The following is a 19,080-nucleotide window of genomic DNA, read 5'->3' as shown; positions in this document are numbered from 1 at the left end:
GACACCTTTCACAGGTGACACCAAGTTTAGAAATGCAAAGCCCCTTTTCCGGGTTTTCTGGGGCTTACTATTCGAACTGCTGTTTCCTTCCGTAGCCAGAAACATGCCTACGTGATACACTGCACAGGCCTAGGAGAAACAGTGCTCTAAATTACACTGATAAAATTAGCATCTCTTACTGAAAGCCTCTTCAATCAGGCAGTGTTAACACATAACACTTGTATCATCCGCCTGACTCATATCCACAAGGCTCTTTGCTCAAACGTTATCTTCCCAGAGTACCTACTGTAAGACTGTGGCCGTCTTCCCCGATGTTCTCTCCTCTCCCCGCTGTATTTTTCTCTATGGGACATATCACTGCTTCCTTGTTTATATTCTATTTCCTCTCACTGAAATGTACACATTTGAATGAATGTTGGATATGTCAGCGTTTTTCCCAGGTTGATGCCACACTGAGGCTTGTGCATCCCCAGAGCTGATCAATTTCTCATTTGCCTCAGTAATTTATGCTGATATTTTACTAACATGCTGTATGGTAAGTGGGAACATGAGCCCCTCCCCATGTTCCAACTCCCCCGCCCACCCTGTGGGAAATATAGTGAAGGCCATCCGTAAGTGGACTGTGAGACCTTGGGAACCTGGCCAGCAACTCGGTTTAAGAAAGACCAAAGAGAAACTGCTTTTAGATGTGAGCCTGGAATGTAAACAGCTAGTGTTTTGATCTCAGACAGGCATGTCCCCATCCCCCTGCATGCCCTCTTTTCCTGTTTTCTATACTCTATAAAACCTTGCGCTGGGAAAGTCTGAGTGGCAGCAAAACAATAGCACCTGTGAGCCGCCCCTGGTGCGGCCCATCCACAGGCTGATACTACTTAGCGGTTCTACTTCACTGGTTGGCTGCCACCTGTGTGCATGTAAGTCCTAATAAACCCATGTCTTTCACAGCCAGTCCTCTGGGTTATTTCTTTGGACTCCACAAACAATATGCTGAAGTGTTCTGGGACCTCAGCATTTTGCATAACATGCCCAGAGATCCGGTTGTGGAAGTCAGTCAAAGATGAGTGCTGCAAGGCTTTGCCCCTTGCCACAAGGTTTAGTCTGAGGCAGGTGGGGATCTTGAACTTAGGCTATAACACTAATGGTTCCCCTTTAGTGAGCTCAGGATGTTTAGTGAGCTGTAATTAAGGCTGAGAGAATGCACTCCACGTGTATGTTACCACATTTAATCTGCACCTTAACCATTCTACAGGGAAGAAAACAGGCTTGGGGTCCCAACAATTGTGCCTGGTTATTTTTTATTTCCTTCCTCACTCCCCCAATTATCTCCTGAGTCCCGTGTACCCCCATTTAAAAATATATGTATCTTTACTGATTTCAGAGAGAAGAAGGGAGAGGAAAAGAGATAGAAACATCACTGATGAGTCATTAATTGGCTGCCTCCTGCACAACCCCCCACTGGGGAGCAAGCCCAAAACCCAGGCATGTGCCCTAACCAGAAATTGAACCACAATCTCCTGGATCATAGGTCTATGCTCAACCGCTGAGCCTCGCTGGCCAGACCTGTGTACCCCCATTTTAAAGCTTCCAAGCTCCCCTCAACATCTCTATTGCCAAAGACAAGGACACAGGAGGCCAGTTGGAGACCAAGGGTTTCACAAGAAACTGATCTTTACTCAACAAAGTTCTACACAAGTGGAATCTCACGCCACCTTGGCGCCAATCCCCAGCACAGCACGGTAACAAATGGACAGACCCTGGAGCCCGCAGGAGGAAGAGGGTGAAGGGGAAGGAGGGACGTGGGAACAAGCGGGACTGCGGATCAAGGCCAATCAGGGTCCACAGCCCTGGGCAGGGGAGAAGGTTGAGAAGCTACAACTTCGTTGTGCAAAAATCAACCAAAAATAAATTAAAAAATTAAATAATTTTCATTAAAAAAAAAAAAAAAAAGACAATGAACCAGACTCCCACTTCCCTGAAGGTGATTGGAGACCCCCATCCTGGGTGGAGGAGTTTCCAAACCCATCAGACAGCCAATCCAATGCACACACCCCAAGATCCAGCAGAGGATGCTCCAAAGAACTGGAATTACCAGAAAATTAAATGGTATTAAAAAAATTTTTTTTCTTTTTTCTTTTTTACAAATGGCTTCCAGAGACCTGCTGGAGTTTCAAGGTGGGGAGGGGGAACCAGCTGAGTTTATGGAATGTGCACCAAGTACCCCTTGGAATAGAGGCAGGGCCTGATCTTGTCTGAGAAGACACAGGACTATGATGGGGGTAGGGTCCAAGAACCCAGTGGGATGGATGGAGCAGACCCCAGGATGCAGGAATCTAGTCAACCCCCCCAAAACCCCAAAAGGGGCCCCCAAAGAAGTAAAAAGCAGGGAAGGAGAAAAAATATTAGGGAGGCTGCAGGGCCCAGCTTCATTTTTAGGCCAACTCAGAACCACATTCCCTCTGGCTCTAGGGGAGCCTCTTCCACTGTGACTACACCCCTGACCAATCCCAGAAGGATCCCTAGAATCACTGCCCCAATCTGGTTGGGTCTTGGGGCAACTGTGAACAGTGATGAACAAGAAGTCTCAGGTCCTCAAGGGGGAGGGCACCACTCCTCCAAGCCTTTGCATTCCTTTTTGCTGGCAAAGCATAAGCCTTCATCCCATCAGCATCAATTAAAAATGCCCCAGCCCTCATTTTAAAAACTTGAGCCTGGAACTTGGGGAGGGCTCTCAGAAGCACAGAGAAACATACTGCTCTTGAAATGGACATGCTTATGGAGAGAGGCCGGGGGTAGGTGTCAGCAGCTCTGGCCACCCGCAACTCTCTTCCAGAAAAAAGCCCCAGCCCAGTGTCTTCAAAAGTCACTGGAGCACAAGGGAGGGAAAAAGGGAGACCTCTGGCCAACCCTAGCCATTCCAGCAGTCCCCACTCTTCTGGCTGGGATGGGACAAGGAGGGGGACACAGTGGCTGAGGCTGCCATAGAGCTGGCAGGAAGTGTGCTGAGTAGGTCCAAAGTATGCGTGCGCTGACACAGCAGCCCTAATATGGCCATCCTCTTACCCCGCCCTGGGTTCCCACGGGAGGACCCCAACCCACCCAGCCCTCCCCAATCATCGTCAATTCTGGTAAAACGGCAGAAGCTTCTTAAATTCTAGATGCAGGTTACATGGAAGGCCTTATGGGTTAACTCAGGAGTTCACTAATTCTACTGTCTCCATGCAGTCCGGGAAATGGAGGGGCAGCTGGCCCAGCCTAGCTGGCTGCAGTGTCTGCACATGTGTGCGGCCACGTGTGTACGTGTGAGTGTACACATCTCTACAGGGAACCCCCTCCCCGCCTGCTTTCCCCCGCCTCATCCTAAGTTGGATTCAGTCAGTTATGTTGATTCTTCCCTCCCATATGGCTGGCCCAAGTGGGCTGCCTGAGGTGACCCCACTTAGAGAAAGGGGCCCTTACTGCCAAGAAGTCCCACCCCCCTCCCATTTGTAGGATGAGTGTGGAGGCCCCACCCACCTGCCCACCAATGGCCTGCCACACAGGCCAGGCATGGCAGGTAGATGGGCAGGAAAGGCATCTGGATTTGGGTCCCACTCATTCCTCCCTAACCCCCCTGGACCAGGGCATGGCAACTTCTGGACGCAGTGTGCTCCCCAGCCACTCTTCTGATGACGACGCAGACAGAAACCTGCAGGGAGAGGAAGGATCAGGGCCTGTGCTCCCTCAGCCCAGATGACAGCACAGCCCCCTACATGCAGCCTCCTCACCTGGCAGTCTCAATGCTCCTCTAGACCCCGTAAAAGGCAGCCAACCTCTCCTTGAGCAGCGGCGGGAACTGCTCTGAGAACTGCTGCCAGTTTTCCTCCCCAACTTGGTCTTTGAAGCCATGGAGAATCTAGGGGTCCAGGAAGGGCACCCAGAACAGAGCAGATGAACTCAGCCTCTCCCCTCAGAATCTCCCCCTGCCGTGTCCTGGGACTACATCAGGGCAAAGTGAGAGCCTCACCTTATAAAACATGTCCCGAAGGTCATCCTTTGGGCTCACCCAGGAGGCTACAGCATCGCAGAAGAAAATAAAGTCCTGAAATGTGACAGATCCCATGTGAGGGGCCGCCCAAACCCAGCCCCAGTGCCTTCCCTCAGAGCCCAGTCGCCCCAACCTGCACAACGCCCCCAGGGTTGACGCCTATCATCATGCAGATGCCTCGGAAGGCTGAGTCCTTCTCCTCATTGTCCCTGATGTTCCTGAGGGATGTGCACCTGTGGGGAAGGTGAGCAGGGGGAATCAGCCAGCAGGGCTGGGGCAGGAGGGGCATCCATAGGAGTAGTGGGTGGAGGGGCTGGGGTGGGCTATATGTCTAATGGGGCAAGAAGGAAGCAGGGGGTTAGTGGGTGATGGGGCTGGGCATGCATCTGAGGGTAGGCAGGGCTGGGCGGGCACAGGCAAGGGACTGAGTTGGGCCTGTCCCACCCACTCTGCTGCCCTGCACACCCTACAGTAGGCCCCACACAGGTGAGCACACACCAAGGCCGGATGAACTGCTGCAGCATGGGTGCCACCTCCTGTGGGCACACGTAGCCCAGGCGGCCAATGGTGATGGCTGGAATGGCAGAGGGACTCGTCAGGCGACCTGCAACCCCGAGCGGCCCCGGGACGGTACATGGCGGGGCCTCTGGCACCAGGCACCAGCCCCGCCCCACGGGCCCCAAGGGAATAGCTCCAGACACCAGGGCCCCAGAGCTTGGCCCAGCCTGGGTCTTCCCCCGAGGCCAGCATTATCTTTCTTGCCTCACCTCCCAGAACCCTTTCCAGGTCCTTCAAGATACCTTCCCTGGTTCTTTCCCAAGGCCATTTAACTACACTCCCAGACAAGAAGCCCACCTCCTCACCCACTGTGCTGCTGGCTGCCTTCCGGCAAGTGATAACACTCATTACCCCTGATATCAAGGGGGCACAGCAGCCCAGACCTGGCGCCCACCTGTATTTTCCAGCAGCGTCTTGGGTGTGTTGGGCCGGTTAATGATCTCCACCAGGTTGTTGAGGACCATCTGCACATAGGGCTGCATCTCTGCCCCTGGGGGACCAGACAGTCAAGAGCCACACACAGCCCATGCCACTCATGCCAACCACCCCAGTTGCATCAAGACACTGGTTAATTACATCCAGTGAGGGAGCAAAAAACCTTCTTCAGCTGGTTCCCAGGCCAGGACCCATAGGCAGACCCACACCCTCTAAACACCAGAAGCTTCCCTAGAGTCACCACTGAACACCAAAGTGAGGCCAGATGACCCAGCTTCCCTGTGGGGAGAGGGCGGAAGCTGCCAAAGTCTCCCTACCAATCCCAGCTGGCCTTGCAGTTAACTGCATTTGGGTTAGGGGGTGGCAAACAGTCCAATTAGAACAGGACTCCTGTCCTGCCTCTTTGCAGAAGCCAATCACAGATGGCCTTTCAGCCATTCGGCACATCTCTGGTGAAAATGCTCAGAGGTTCCCTCTTGCCCTTGGCCCATGGGAGCCTTTCTTAAGGAGCACCAGAACCCTCTCAAGGATACCTGTCACTCAGAGCTAGGCTCCAGGCCAGGAACAGACCAATGGGGAGGGACAGGACCTGCCCACCTGCAGGGCACTCACCCATCTGCATGCAGATCTCGCCAATGGCCCAGGTGGCATTGTTGCAGACAGAGATGAACTCAGGGTTCAAGTTGGTGCCCAGGATGGGCATGAACTCAGCTGGTGGGGAGAAAGGGGTATTGAGCAGGAGGACCCACCAGGGTGAGTTCCCGGACCTGGCCGGGCAGGCCCCATCAGACAGTACGAATACATCCCAGTTCGGTCACAGTCCTCCCTGATCATTGCTCCATCACTTGAGGCCAGGGCTGGGGTTGTGAGGTAAGGATGAAATGGGTGTCATACCAATACAGGGCTTGACATGGATGAAGCAGGCTTTGGTGAGGTCTCCCAGGAGGGCAAAGGAGCTCTGCCGGACTTCGGGCATCGAGTCCTGGGGGTCAGAGCAGGGTCAGCATGGCAGGGCTTCCCTTCCCCCAACAGGCTGGAGTCCCAACTAATCCCTCAGCCCAGCACAGCTCAGCTAGGGGAGCAGTCCATGGAGCATAGCCTGACCCTTCCACTCCCCAGCACCAAGGCTACGGGCCCCCTATGTACATCAGGACTTGGGCCATGTAAACAAGTGCCTTGCTCAGGGCACTGCTACAGAAGGAGAGAGCACATGTAATTGCTGATACATGGGCTGTGCTTTCACATTTCCTATTTTGTACTTTTAAATTTTCTACATTGTTGGCTTGAAAATGAGGTTTTTCTCATGTCTTATTCGAATCCCCTTTTAAAATAATTAAAAGTTTTTTACAGGCCCCCTTTCCCTGATGTCCTTGGGGACCCTGACCCCCCAGGGTGGCTCACACAGGCTGCTGGGTGTCATCACTGTGAGATGTCTGTGAAGGGTGCTCACCCACCTGCATGCACTGGAAGAGCAGTGTCATAATGTTGCTGCGGGCCACCAGCTGCTCCACATGGCCACCCAGGCCTTCAGCCAGGCCGCTGAGCAGGTCTAGCGCCACGATCATGAAGTCCTTGTCAGGGGCCTCATACTGCTCAGGGTGCTGGGTATACATCTGGGCACAGTTGGGGTGGGCAGGAAGGTGAGGACGGTAGGCCAGGGCTGGGGCAACAACAGAGGAGCGGGCAGGTGGGTGCTCACCATGGCTTGGGCCAATGTCTTCTGCACTAGGGTGACACAGCGCTGGTAGACAGGCTCGCAGTAGGGCAGGAAGCCGCTCTGCAGGGCAGTGGCCACTGATGACAGACACTGGTGGAAGGAAGGCAGGAGAGGTGAATTTAGGTGGGGTGGGGCAAGACTGCGGGAGGGAGCCTGGAGCCCACCCACCTCCAGCAGAGGAAAGAGGTCCTTGTCTTCATCCTTGAGTTCATTCCACTTCTGGATGAGCGGAGGCATCAGTTTCTGGATGTATTCCTAGAGGGGGAGCAGGAAGTTGGGGCTCTCTGGGCAGAGGTGGCAACCAACAGGGCTCCCTGTGACTCATAAGCATCCATCGCCTGAGCATTGAGGCCTGGGCTTCTCGTTGTGGCTCATGGGGTCCTGCAGGGCGTAGCCATCCAGCCAGACCACCAGGCTCTTCTCACCCATCCCAAGCCCCACCCTACCCACTCCTTCCCCTTCAGGAGCCTGTGTCAGCCTCCTGGTTCCCACAGGCCCCTGAGCTCCCCCAGCACAGCACTTACCACACTGTCTCATAACTGTCTGTCTCCCCCACTAGACTGGGAGCAGGGCGAGGGCAGAGGCCAGGTCTGTCTGTCTGCCTGTCGAGGTCATGGCCATGTCCCTGGCGTGCGACACGGGGTCGCCGCCAGGTCACTGGATGCCGGAGGGGAGGAAGGGATCGGGAGGAGGGAGCTGCTATGGGGTCTCACCGGCTGGTTGAGGTGATGGCCCACAGAGTCAGCCAGGGTGCCAATGGCATCATAGAGGATGAGCAGGTTCTTATGCTGGTACTTGCCAAAGGCAAAGACAAGAGTGTCCAGGATATAGCTGAGGTAGGGCACCAGCTCCGTGCAGGCCTCCTCCTCCAGAGTGGCAAAGGCACTGGAAATGGGGAAAAAGGCTCAGTGAGCATCCACAGGTGGGGGCTAGGCCATGGGCAGGTAGAGTCAGGAGGGGGCATTCGGGATCAGCCAGTACGAATACGTTAGAAATCAGAGGATATCAGGGATAATGAGTGTCATCACTTCCCGAAAGGCAGCCAGCAGCACAGGGGTTGAGGACTGTGGGGCCTGGGGTTGGGGGTCACCTGCAGGCTGCCTCCTGCACCCTCTTGTTGCCATCCAGAATGCGCTTAAGTAGTTCTGTCATCAGAGGCTTGAGGTGCATGTCAGGTGGCTGGCTGACCACCCAGTGGGCATAGCGGCTCAGTGTCCAGCAAGCAATGGAACGAACCAGGGCCTTCTTGTCCGACAGGCACTGGATGAGGTGAGGGATCAGCTCAGGAAGGTAGGGCACCATGCCCTGCATACAACCTATAAGGACGGCACAGGGGCAAGCCTGAGTTCAGCTGAGCCCAGCCACACCCACCCTTTAGGGGACAGGATCAGCCAGAACCTAATAGATGGGGAACTAAAGCTCAGACGTTAAATAACTGGCTCAGGGCCCTGGTCGGGTGGCTCAGGGCCCTGGTCGGGTAGCTCAGTTGGTTAGAGCAGTATTCCAATATGCCAAGGTTACAGGTTCCAAATCTGATACATACAAGAATCAACCAAAGGCCACATTCAAGAATCAACCAGTGGCCCTGGCCGGTGTGGGTCAGTGGTTAGAGCATCAGCCCGCACACCAAAGGGTCACTGGTTCAATTCCCAGTCAAGGGCACATACCTGGGTTGTAGGTTCAATCCCCAACCCCAGTGCAAGAGGCAACCAATCAATGTGTCTCTCACATGAATGTCTCTCTCTCTTTCTCCCACCCCCCCCCGCCCGCCCTCCCTTCCACTCAAATATCCTTAGGTGAGGATTAACACCAACAAAAAAAATCAACCAATGAATGCATAAATAAGTGGAATGACAAATCAATGTTTCTCTTTTGCTTCCTCTCTCTAAAATCAATAACAAAAAATTTTTTTTAAATAAATACATAACTGTTTCAGAGTCATAGAGCCAGTGAAAGGTAGGGTCAGGAGGGGAAGCCACATCAGAGTGAACCTTTCTTTGCCATTAGCTCCACCCCAACACGGTCACTCATTAATTCAGGTGACTGGGCTGCACACTCACTCAGGCTTTGTGGGTAGCAGTGACCACAAAGGTTTCTTTTGAAACTTTTCCTCAATGTGATATTTCTTTCTCTATTTTTCATCTTTTTTTTCTTCTTTTTTTTTTAAATCCATGAGCATGTCTTTTAATTAGAGTACACCCCCTAATAATCTAAGACATGTGATCCATTTTTACTGGTTAGGGTCAGTTCCTCTAGGTCTTTTCCCATGAATATGTAGAAAACCTAATGTACTCTACTAATACATGTACATGTATTAACATAAGCTATACTACACTTATGTGAGGAAATCTCTCTTTAGATAATTTTGAAAGCTCTCCAGGGTGAGGGCTTCTGAACTTTTTATTTTTTAGGACAGGCCTGGATGCTAAGGTCACAAGTGATGCCCCTAACAGACTTGCAAAGCCCTCTGGTCATTTAAGCTGTACACTCCATCAGGACAAAGGGCGTCCAAAAGCCACCATCAGTAACAGCACACCATGTGAAGTTTCGAGAACCACCACCACTGCACACAGCTCATTCTGGCAGGTCAGCCCCGCAGCCAGGGAGCAGGTTTGAGGCCCAGCTGTACCCTGGGTAACTGGGGAGGTAGTGTACATCCCTCTGTACCTTAGTTTCCCCATCTATGAATCCCATCTCATCAGGTGGTGCTGAGTTCATAGGAACAGGCTGCCTACCATGGGACAAGCATTGCAGAAGTGAATGTTATTATTGTAGCTATAATTATGCTTACAACCTCATAGAATTGCACATCCATGAGAATTAAGGAGGGGTTTTGCATTTCAAGGTTTGGGGTTCCTTTTAGGCTCATAGGCTAAGGGGAAGATTCAAGTCCCAGAGCTATCTAGAGGGGCTAAGCAGGCCTCTGGAGAGAACTCAGGGATGATGTCCACCCCACCCCCCACCCCTAGGCAGCCCCACCACCTGGGGCAGCCCCAGTCTCATGTTAGCACAAGGGTCAGAAGTCAGACACAGCCAGATGGCAGGGCACTCACCCTCAGCAATGGCGCCCAGCACTAAGATTCCCGACTCCTTGACCACCCACTCGGGGTGAAAGAGGAGGCCCTTGAGCAGGGGGAGGAGGTGGGGCAGTAGTTCCTCCCGAAAGACATTGGCCAAGACATCCAGTGCAGCTGCTGAGCACTTCCCTGGGGCAGGAAGGGAAATTGGGGGGGGCAGGTTCAGGGAAGACCATCAGGCTGGGCCTCCTCGACCATACCCCCAGATCAGAGATCATGATTAACATCTTCACCATCTGCTCCGAGTAAGCTTCTCCTCACCTCCCAAGAGGGAGCCCAGGGCTGGGTGCCCCATACCCACCACCCCACCCCCCCCACCCTGCCTAGACCACACACTTAGATTCCAGTCAGATAAAGCATCGTCATCATCATCATCCTCAGCATCCTCAGAACCGTCGGGCCTCTCAGCCTCATGGGGCAGTGTCACAGTGCGCGACTTGTGGAAGCGCGGCTTAATATCCTGCTCACTGTCAGGGACTGCCTCATCTTCTTCCACGTCCCCCTGTGGGCCAGGAAAACCACTAAGCACCACAAGGGCCCCAGCCCCAACGCCCCCACCCTCACCCATCTGCCTGTGCCCTGTGATCAGTCCAGCTGACCTTGAGCAGGATAATGTCGATTTCTGAGTACTTCATCCCATTCACCAGGATGGGGATCAACCTGTTGGGAGAGAGGCTATTCATTGGGAGGCAGGGCCCTCTGGGGGCTCAAAGCCTGGGCAAGAGGGAAGTAGAGGTACAGAAGGGAATGTCTAGGGCTGACGGTACAATGCATACTGACTCTGCTGGCCCTGCATTTATTCATTTCCCTTAGTGGGAGCTACCCCAACCTAATCTGAGCCACTGTGACAGGGACAGAACTGACATCACTGCTGACTTCACAGGAAGGCTCTTGACCCAGACCTGGCCACCTCTAAATAGACTGAGAAGCTTAGAACTGATCCTTAGCACACCGTAAGGCAGGGACATGTGGCCCAGTCACCAGGAACTTCCCTGGGATGGGGCCAAGTTAGGGAGCAAATGAGCAGGGCAGCCAACCCCCTCATGGTACCCATGTATCTTGTGATTGGAAACTTTGATTAGAATCTTCACTGACTTGGGCATAGGTGAGTGGTCCAAGCTGGCCCTAGGATTCTTACTGGAGATACTGGTCAAAAGGGATTTTTTTTTTTCAGAGGTTCCTAAGCTGTAAAGCTCACAACCATGAAGGAAGGTCATGCCTGAGAACAAAGCCAATGCAAAGGAAGTAGATCTGAGACTAGACAGATGTCTTTCACATCCTTTGAGCACCTGGACCCAACTATGCTGAAGCCTCTCTTGACTTCTCATTTATTCCACCTATAACTTACCTAATTTTTAAGTCATTCAAGCTACATTCATACCACTTGAAAAATGTATACAGGCATAGAAAAGAAACAGAAGAGGTGGAGGCTGGGGTGGGACAACGGATAGGAAAGGTACTCACTGGACCAGATGGGAGGCCAGGACGTCCTTGCAGATGGGCTGCTCGGCCAGCGTCAGCCAGAACTCGCAGGCTTCAAGGGCCACGTTCTCATCATGATCCTGGGTCCTCTGCAGCATGTACTGGGGCAGGTGAGAAAAGCTGAAGGTCCTGCCTAGCTAAGGGTGGATCCCGCTGTGCCCCTAGCCCCACAGCACCCGCACAGGTCGGCCTAGGTGTGCACACCTGGATAATGCTATGCATGTGGGGAATGAGCCTGTCAATTCGCACTTCCAACAGCATCACCAGGGCCCGGCACACATTCTTCCGCACCTCAGGGTCATCATCCACAGCCAGGGCAAACAGGTGCTGCAGGGAGGGTAGGGTCAGCCACAGCAGGGACCATGGCCCTCACCCTGCTCACCCCCAGCCTGGCAGCCCACCTCAATGAAAGTGTCAATATTGTCCATCAGCGCCTGGGCCCGGTCCATGATGAACTGGTTCACGCAGGCAATGGCATGGGACCTGGAAGGGAGTGGGCATGTGAGTCACCCCCGCCCTGCCTGCTCCAGGCCCCCTGCAAACCCCTGGGGAGCTGCACCCACCGAATCTTGGGGCTGCAGTGCTTGAAAAACTGCAGGAACTTGGGGATCATGATGTTGAGGGGCCTGTTGAGGGCATCGCTATCCAGGAGCTCGGACGAGTCTTCACAGATCTTCTGCAAGGCTCCAAAGGCTCCCTGAGTAAGGAGGAGCATACGTGGGTGTGGGTCCAGGTCCAGTCCCAGTTTCCACCTGGGCAAGCCATGGCTTGTGGCCTACCTCACATGTGTTGTAATCCTCTGAGTTGAGCAGGTTGCACAGCTGGGGAAGCAGCTCAGGCCACATCTGCAGCTCACCCTTGGAAGCGATGGTGGTGATGAGAATGCCTGGGCGGCCAGGAAAGGACGCTGCCTCAGGCTAGGTGCAGGTGGGCTTGCTCAGCACCCTGGTGCTCCCTGCCACTCTTAGGATGCTCTCCCTGTGAGCCCTACACACCCCTTTTGAGATCCTCTGAGCCTTACTTTAAGTCAGCTCTGTTCCAGGTCCTGAGATGCAACAGAGAACTAAATACAAAGTCCCTGCCCTTAGGAGCTGACATAAACCTGAAAAAGACTGGGAGGCTATATGTCAAGAGTTAAAGGGGGAAATAAAATAGAGAAGATGGCTAACAAGGGCTGAGGATGAGGGTAGCAACTTAAAATTGGGTGTCCAGAGCTTTCTCCAGGTGACATCTTGATATCTGAGCAAATACCTGAAGGAAACGAGGGAGGAGCACCCAGGTCCCTGGGTAAAGAGCATCCCAGGCAGAGGGAATGGCAGGAGCCAAGGCCTGGAGGCAGGGGCAGGCCTGGAGAGATTATAGATGGGTAAGAAGCCAGTGGGCCTGAGCAGGAGGAGGTAAGGGCTGGGAAAGGGCACGGAGCAGGTCCAGCAGGGCCACATGGCCTCTTAAGAGCTTGTTCTGCTTACTGGAAACCCAAGTACAGCCTACAGTAGGCAACAGAAGTATGAGGGCAGTACAGGGGTCTGGCAGCTTGGCTGAATGTGTGTGACGTCAGTGCAGAGATAATATTCAAAGCCAGAAGGTGGCAGTCTTTCCTAGGGGAAGAATCTGCCAGTGCCAACACTCCAGATGACCCAGGCTCACAGGTCTGCTAAGAAAGGTACTCCCTGAGGTAGACTGTGAATGCAGTCCCAGTTCCATTCCTGTCTGTGTGATGTTAGCCACATCACCTAACCTTTCTGTACCTCAATGAAGGCAAAGACCATCAGCCTACTAGAGCTCCTGGGAAACTTCAGTGACTTAACTCAGGTACTCAGAGTAGAGCCTGACACCCGAAATGAGTCTGGTAAGTTCAGATCTTTTTGCTGGCATCAGAGGGGGGGTACTGTTGGGGCTAAGGGTCTCTTAACAAAGCAGCAGGCTCCAAGATCATCCCTTGTGGTAGGCCACAGCATCTATCTCAAATTTAACACTATTTTTCTGTCTTTATTACATTTTAAGACTACCTTCCCTTTAGGGCAAGCACATCTGTCTTTTCACTTAAAATAGTTACATACAACATCCTTTTAAAAGCAAGTTTTAAGAGTTGACAAAGATTTTAAAGAAAAAAATGTACGTCATTATATGTCAATTAATCTCAATAAAGCTGGGGGGAAATATAAGTCAGTAACAAATAGGAGGGTTGGTGTTTATCAACAGTAAAAAGGCTTAAGATAAACTGCTGGATAATTCTGGTTATCCTTCTGTTAACTCTCTCAAGCAGCCTTCCAGGAATCAGAAAGTCTCCAATGCAAAGTTAACTCTTCAATGACGCAAAGCTCCACAAGGGCAGGGAGCTCTGATTTTAATCTGCTAAACCCTCAGAACCGAACACAAAATTCTAGACACTGAATGACTGCCTCAGAAGCAAGAATGGCTGTTTCAGGAGGGAGTGGTTCAGAGCATGGATCTGCATTGGTCACTTCTGAGCTCTGCTACTTACCAGGCAAGTCTCTTAACCTCTCTGTGCCTCAGTTTCCTCATCTGCAAAACGGCAATAGTAATAGTTCTACCATCCATGGTGAATCAATACCCTTAACATTTTGAGATGCTTCCTGGCTGAGAGTAAGGGCTCAGGGTGTCATCAGAGGCTGACTCCTGCTGCCCACCCCCCTTACCTATAGTGGCTCGGATGAGCGAGGAGGCATCACCAATGTTGTTGAGACACTCCTGTTTGATGAAGTCAGCCACAGGTGGTGGAAAGCTCTGGTAATGCGCCTTCACATTGTTCTTGAGGATGAGGCCACTGAGAGAGCGAGTCGGCTCATCTGGGGAAGAGGGCTGAGGCTCAGGGGACCATAGGGGAGACAGTGAAGTCTAGCTGAGTGGAGGGGCATCAAGAGTATCATACCTTCCGACTTGAGTCTGGTCAGGACAAAGATCAGGTAGTTGTTGAAGTCTGGAAACTGGTTCAATTGTTTGAGTTTCTGTCAGGTTGTTAAGGCACTTGGGAGACAAGGGCCTTCCCCAGGTGGGGCCCCCCTTACTGCCATGTAGCTAACAGTACCTCTGACCTCTGGAACCAGGCAGCCAGCTCCTGGGATCCCACCTGTCAATCCCCATGCCCAGAACAATGCAGCATTTCAGGCACCTCAAATTCATCCAGGAGGTAGGGGAGCATGCCTGAGCTCCCCACCCCTCTTGAAGACCTGGCCAGAGCAGGAGAGGATTAGCAGACCAGGCTCTGTCTGAAGGTGGCAGCTTCCACTCAGCTCTGCTTACCAGCAGTCTAATGTTGCCTGCTCTTCTTAAAAAAGGAATCCGAGCCCTGGCCTGTGTTGCTCAGTGGTTAGAGCACCAGCTCAGGTCATGGGTTTGATTCGTGGTCAAGAGCATATACCTGGGTTGCAGGTTCGATCCCCACCCCAGTCGGGGTGTGTGGGAGGCAAACAATTGATGTGTCTCTGACATAGATGTTTCTCTCTCTCTCAACCCCCCTGCTTCCCTCCTCTTTCACGCTCTCTAAAAATCAATGGAAAAAATATCCTCGCCCAGCCAGGCGTGGCTCAGCGGTTGAGCATTGACCTAGGATCCAGGAGATTGAGGTTTGATTCCCGGTCAGGGCACATGCCTGGGGTTGCGGGCTGCAGCCGATCAATGACTCTCTCGTCATTGATGTTTCTATCTCTCTCTCTTTCTCCCTTCCTCTCTCTGAAATCAATAAAGATATATTTAAAAAAAAAAAAAGAAAAGAAAAAATATCCTCAAGTGAGGATTAACCAAAAAAAAAAGGAATAAAAAAAGGAGGGGGAGATCCACGTTTTCAAGTGAAACTTGTCAATGGTTTAAGTATTTTAAAAGTTAAACTTACAGTATTTTAAACAACCAATTGAAACAAAAATTTTAACCATGAACCTAAACAAACGTTGAGTTCCAACTAGAGGTGCCATCCCCCTGCCAGTCACATTTCTTCTGGGAATGGGACCCAAAAATTCTAATCCTTAATTCTCTGCCAAGGCCAGCTTCTAACCACAGCATAGAGAGTCTGGGGATGAGGGGGTGGGCCCCATCCTCTGTGGCCTTCAGGGAATGCAGACATCTGCCGGTTCCCCCAAGCCCAGAAGGATACATCCTGCACAATTCGCTGAGTAGCTGTATTGGGTGACTGGGAGTCTTTGAGCAGCTGTAAGACCTGCTGCAGACCCTGCTCGTCTGGCTGCCAGTCCATGATGCAAGGCAAGCTGCAGGGATAGGGGCTAGGGTCAGAGCTAGGTCCTGAGGGCTAGGTGTGAGAACCGGCTGAGACACCCCACCCCCCCGCCCCCCAAAGGTTGGGGACGAAAGTGTAATCACAGGGGTGCCCTCAGTGGGCAGGCGGGGGCGCCAATTCAGCTAACCCAAGTGTGGGGTCGGTCCCCACCAGCTGCACCATTCACAGTGGAGCAGTAGCGCGCATGGGAGAACCGGCGAGATGTGGAAATGGGCCATGGGAGGCAGTGGCTGGGCCCAGTGGATTCTCATCCGGCCAACAGAGCCTTATTCCCAGGTTAGCCCCTGCCTGCGGGCCCTAAGATTTGTGTGTCCCTCGCAGCCACCAGGCGAGGGCCCAGCCACTTCTCCATCCAGGTACCCTACCCCAGACCTCGATAACCTCCGGCCCCCGTGGTCTCCCAGGTGCAGGAACGGTCCCCGAAGATCCTTCTCCCGAAATCGAGTCCTCAAGCTTCGCCACATCTTAATGTCTCCTCTGCCCTGGTCTGGTCCCTGAGCTTCCCTAGGTGCACCATCTCAAGGTGCTCCGATCTTCATGATCCCGACCGCCTCCCCTAATCCGGCCCTCCAAACTCAGCCGAATACAGACTCCCCCCTTTCAGGCCTAGCTAGACGAGCGATTCCCCTTAACCAGGCCCGAAGACAGGCCCACATTGCCTCTCGGAAAGAGAGCCAGTAAAGTACGCCCACCCTGCGACAGAAGCCTCCTGGACAGGTAAGTCTCTATCCCTTTCCCCAATCAGGTCTGGGCAAGCCTTCCCCCATTCCCGCCCTCCGCCCCAGTCAGCACTATCTCCTGCTGACGAATCTCCGCTGCTTCCCCCAATCAAGTTTGGCCAAGCCCCCAACACCTCGAGCCGGAAACCCCCTTCGTCGGATCTCGGCGACTTCCCCCCAGTTAGGTCTGGCCAAACACTGCCCCCCTCGCCCCGAGGCACTACCCCCAACGGATCCCAGAGACGCCCTGCAGTCACACCCAGAAAAGCCCTCCAAGCATAAGTCTGACAACCTTCCCTATCAGAGCCCAACAAGGGCCCCCAAGTTTTCAATGCGGCCTCTCCCAACCAGACCCAACCTATCCCTGCCGAAACAGCACCCACCCACCCCTCACACACCGGATACTGGCGACGTCCCCCAATCAGATCCCCTCCAGCCCGACCCCAGGCGCCCCACTGGCCGGATTCTCACTGCACCGAGAGCTCACCGGGCTCCGAGGCCCCACCCACTAAGCCCGGCTCGGTTGCCCCCTCCCCCCCCAACCCGTTCTCGCTGCTCGAGAATCGGGCCCAACCAGGTTATCGGCCTTTCCGCGTCAGGCGCGGCCCTGACGCCTGGGTCGCACGCGACACAGGCACGGACCCAGACGGGGGGTCAACGCAAGCCGGCCGAGCAGGTCCGGTTCCGGGTGAGGCCCACGTACCCGACCAGAGGCAGCAGCGGCGGCGCCTTGTGCTGCAGCTTCTCGTGAGACTCGCACGGAAGGAGGGAGCCAAATAGAGAGAATTTTAAAAAAAGAAAAAAGACACAAACAGAAAAAACGCGGCCCTCGTGAGCCGCGGCGGCTTCCGTACGCCGTTCAAATTGGCCCAGCCAAGCCAATCGGAAGAAATAGCCGTTGCACGTGGCCTTGCATCCTGGAGACCCAGGCCCCGCCGAGGTCGGGTCACGTGACCAAATAATTAGGGCCTCTCTGGCCCGCCGGTCCTCCCAGCGTCTCGTTTTTCTCAGCGGCTCTGACGCGGAAGCTACTTGCTGGGAGCGGAGTTTGGGGGAGCGTAGGAACTTTTGAGGTGTCAGACACCAGAGCCCTTTGGCTAGAGCCAGCTGCGCCTTTGTCATCCCTTCCTCTAAGAATTGAAGTGTGCCCGGCGGGCGTCGCTCAGCGGTTGAGCACCGACCTGTGATCCAGGAGATGGAGATTCGATTTCCGGTCAGGGCACATGCCCGGTTATGGGCTGATCCCCAGTGCGCCGCGTGCAGGAGGCAGCCGGTCAATGACTCTCTCATCATTGGTGTTTCTATCGCTCTTTCTCCCTCTCCCTTCCCTTCTTCTCTCCGAAGTCAATAAAGATATATTAAAATAATAAGAAGAATTGAACAGTGCCTCCCTCCCCCCATCCAGAGGGTACTTGGTAGAAGTACAGTCTGTGTGCTCAAGGAGAGTAGAGGGAATAGCCAGGGGTGGACTTTATACCCCAGACAAAAAAAGCCAGACAAAGGTAATGCCTGAGACTGGATGAGTTCCTACAGAAGCCTCTGCCATATTTTACGTTATATATTTTCCAGCTTAAATTCCAGTTTAACAATTTTTACAGGGATATGAAAAAAACAAGGATATAAAAAGTTTAATGAAATGAACTAATAAAATAAACGCCGTAGCAAAACGGCCTAGTCCCTTTCCCCACCCGAAGCTGAATGAAGTGGAACAGCCCAGGAAATTTAGGCAAGGGCTGGGTCATAAGAAAGACATTTTTGTGATCTTTGTGCTGTCGGAGGACAAAGTGGGGCCCTCTTCCTCTTAAGAGTAGGAAGGAACTGGAGACCCTGGAGGACCAGTTTTCCCTCCTGACCCCACTGATAACAAGGTGGGCAACCTGCCACTCAGAGCCTTAGTTTCCCCACTTGTCAAATGGATATAAAAATACATACAATTTGCTGGGTTAGAAATAATCTAAATTAAGTATCACCAAAATTGTTCTTTTATAACGTGGCATCTAGACTGTTCTTTCACTGTATTCAGCCCCTCCCTAAACCAATATTTACTGACTTTACTGAATCAATTAGTGCTCTAATCCCAAAGGAAAATCCAGCCCTGGCCTGAGTTTTTGGCCTCGGGAAAGGCACAAGGTCAATTTTTGCCCCAGCCTGGAGGAAAGGGACAGGTTTCTCAGCCCACTTTGTTGGCAAAGTCAGTCCCCGCTCCATTCATTCATGAAAAACAGGTACCTAAGACCTCCCTTGCCACTACTGGCTTGGGAAGGGTCAGCTGGCGCCTAGTTCCATCAGACAGTCGGATTCCCTAAAGAAGCTGCCTGGATTCCCACCTCAGCGGGCTAAGGGGGACAGATACCCAGTTTGAGAGAGACATGCAGAAAACCGCTGCCCACGCATGCGCAATGGCCTTCACTCGCGCTGGCGCATCTCTGGAACTACAAATTACCTCCTGCCACCGAGGGCTTACGGGCTCTGGTTGAGACTCAACAACTGGGGATCTGTAGAGCCCTGGAGGTGAGCGTTAAGCAGAAGGAGTGGGGTTGGGGGACTGGCACTAGGTGTGTAGGTTTCCGGAGGGGGTACGAACAGTGGGAGTTTTCTGCTCAGGCCTGGGGGTTGCCCCAGATAAGGGTAGATGGGGAGCGAGTTAAGAAACTCAGGAGAGAATTTGTTAGGGTTCACCTCCCTTTTAACACGTAGTTTCCGGCGACTCTGCGCAAGCCTCGGGAGAGAGGGGATGGGGCAGAATAAAGTGGCCCCTGCTACCTGTACGGTCCACAGTGCTATTGTTTATTCTCCCCACCTGGTGGATTTGAGTA

The 19,080-nt window shown here is 53.0% G+C and overlaps 1 protein-coding gene across 8 annotated transcripts; it reads right to left on the bottom strand.

Moving 5' to 3' along the window:
* Positions 1-1,653: 1,653 nt before the first annotated feature.
* On the bottom strand, positions 1,654-17,187 carry TNPO2 (transportin 2). 8 transcript variants are annotated; one of them, XM_081134518.1, is made up of 25 exons: positions 16,968-17,129; positions 15,405-15,516; positions 14,187-14,262; positions 13,954-14,103; positions 12,073-12,179; positions 11,857-11,990; positions 11,695-11,776; positions 11,498-11,620; positions 11,276-11,394; positions 10,411-10,471; positions 10,148-10,313; positions 9,788-9,940; positions 7,825-8,050; positions 7,448-7,619; positions 6,903-6,989; positions 6,717-6,824; positions 6,472-6,630; positions 5,912-5,999; positions 5,630-5,728; positions 4,977-5,072; positions 4,523-4,598; positions 4,158-4,257; positions 4,004-4,078; positions 3,765-3,892; positions 1,654-3,685 (listed from the first exon to the last, which is right to left on the bottom strand). In XM_081134518.1, the coding sequence occupies exons 2-24, from the start codon at positions 15,501-15,503 to the stop codon at positions 3,785-3,787; spliced, it is 2,664 nt and encodes an 887-aa protein (XP_080990644.1). In that variant the 5' UTR covers positions 15,504-15,516; positions 16,968-17,129; the 3' UTR covers positions 1,654-3,685; positions 3,765-3,784. The 8 variants fall into 8 exon arrangements, with proteins under 8 accessions (XP_080990644.1, XP_080990646.1, XP_080990645.1 ...); XM_081134520.1 differs by having other exon boundaries at positions 2,138-3,685; positions 4,523-4,628; positions 16,968-17,187; XM_081134519.1 differs by lacking the exon at positions 16,968-17,129 and adding an exon at positions 15,911-16,221 and having other exon boundaries at positions 2,138-3,685.
* Between the last annotated feature and the right edge of the window lie 1,893 nt (positions 17,188-19,080).

The sequence above is a fragment of the Miniopterus schreibersii genome (genome assembly GCF_964146895.1).
Source record: "Miniopterus schreibersii genome assembly, chromosome: 4".
NCBI lineage: Eukaryota > Metazoa > Chordata > Mammalia > Chiroptera > Miniopteridae > Miniopterus > Miniopterus schreibersii.
This window is presented reverse-complemented; position numbering and strand designations above follow the sequence as displayed.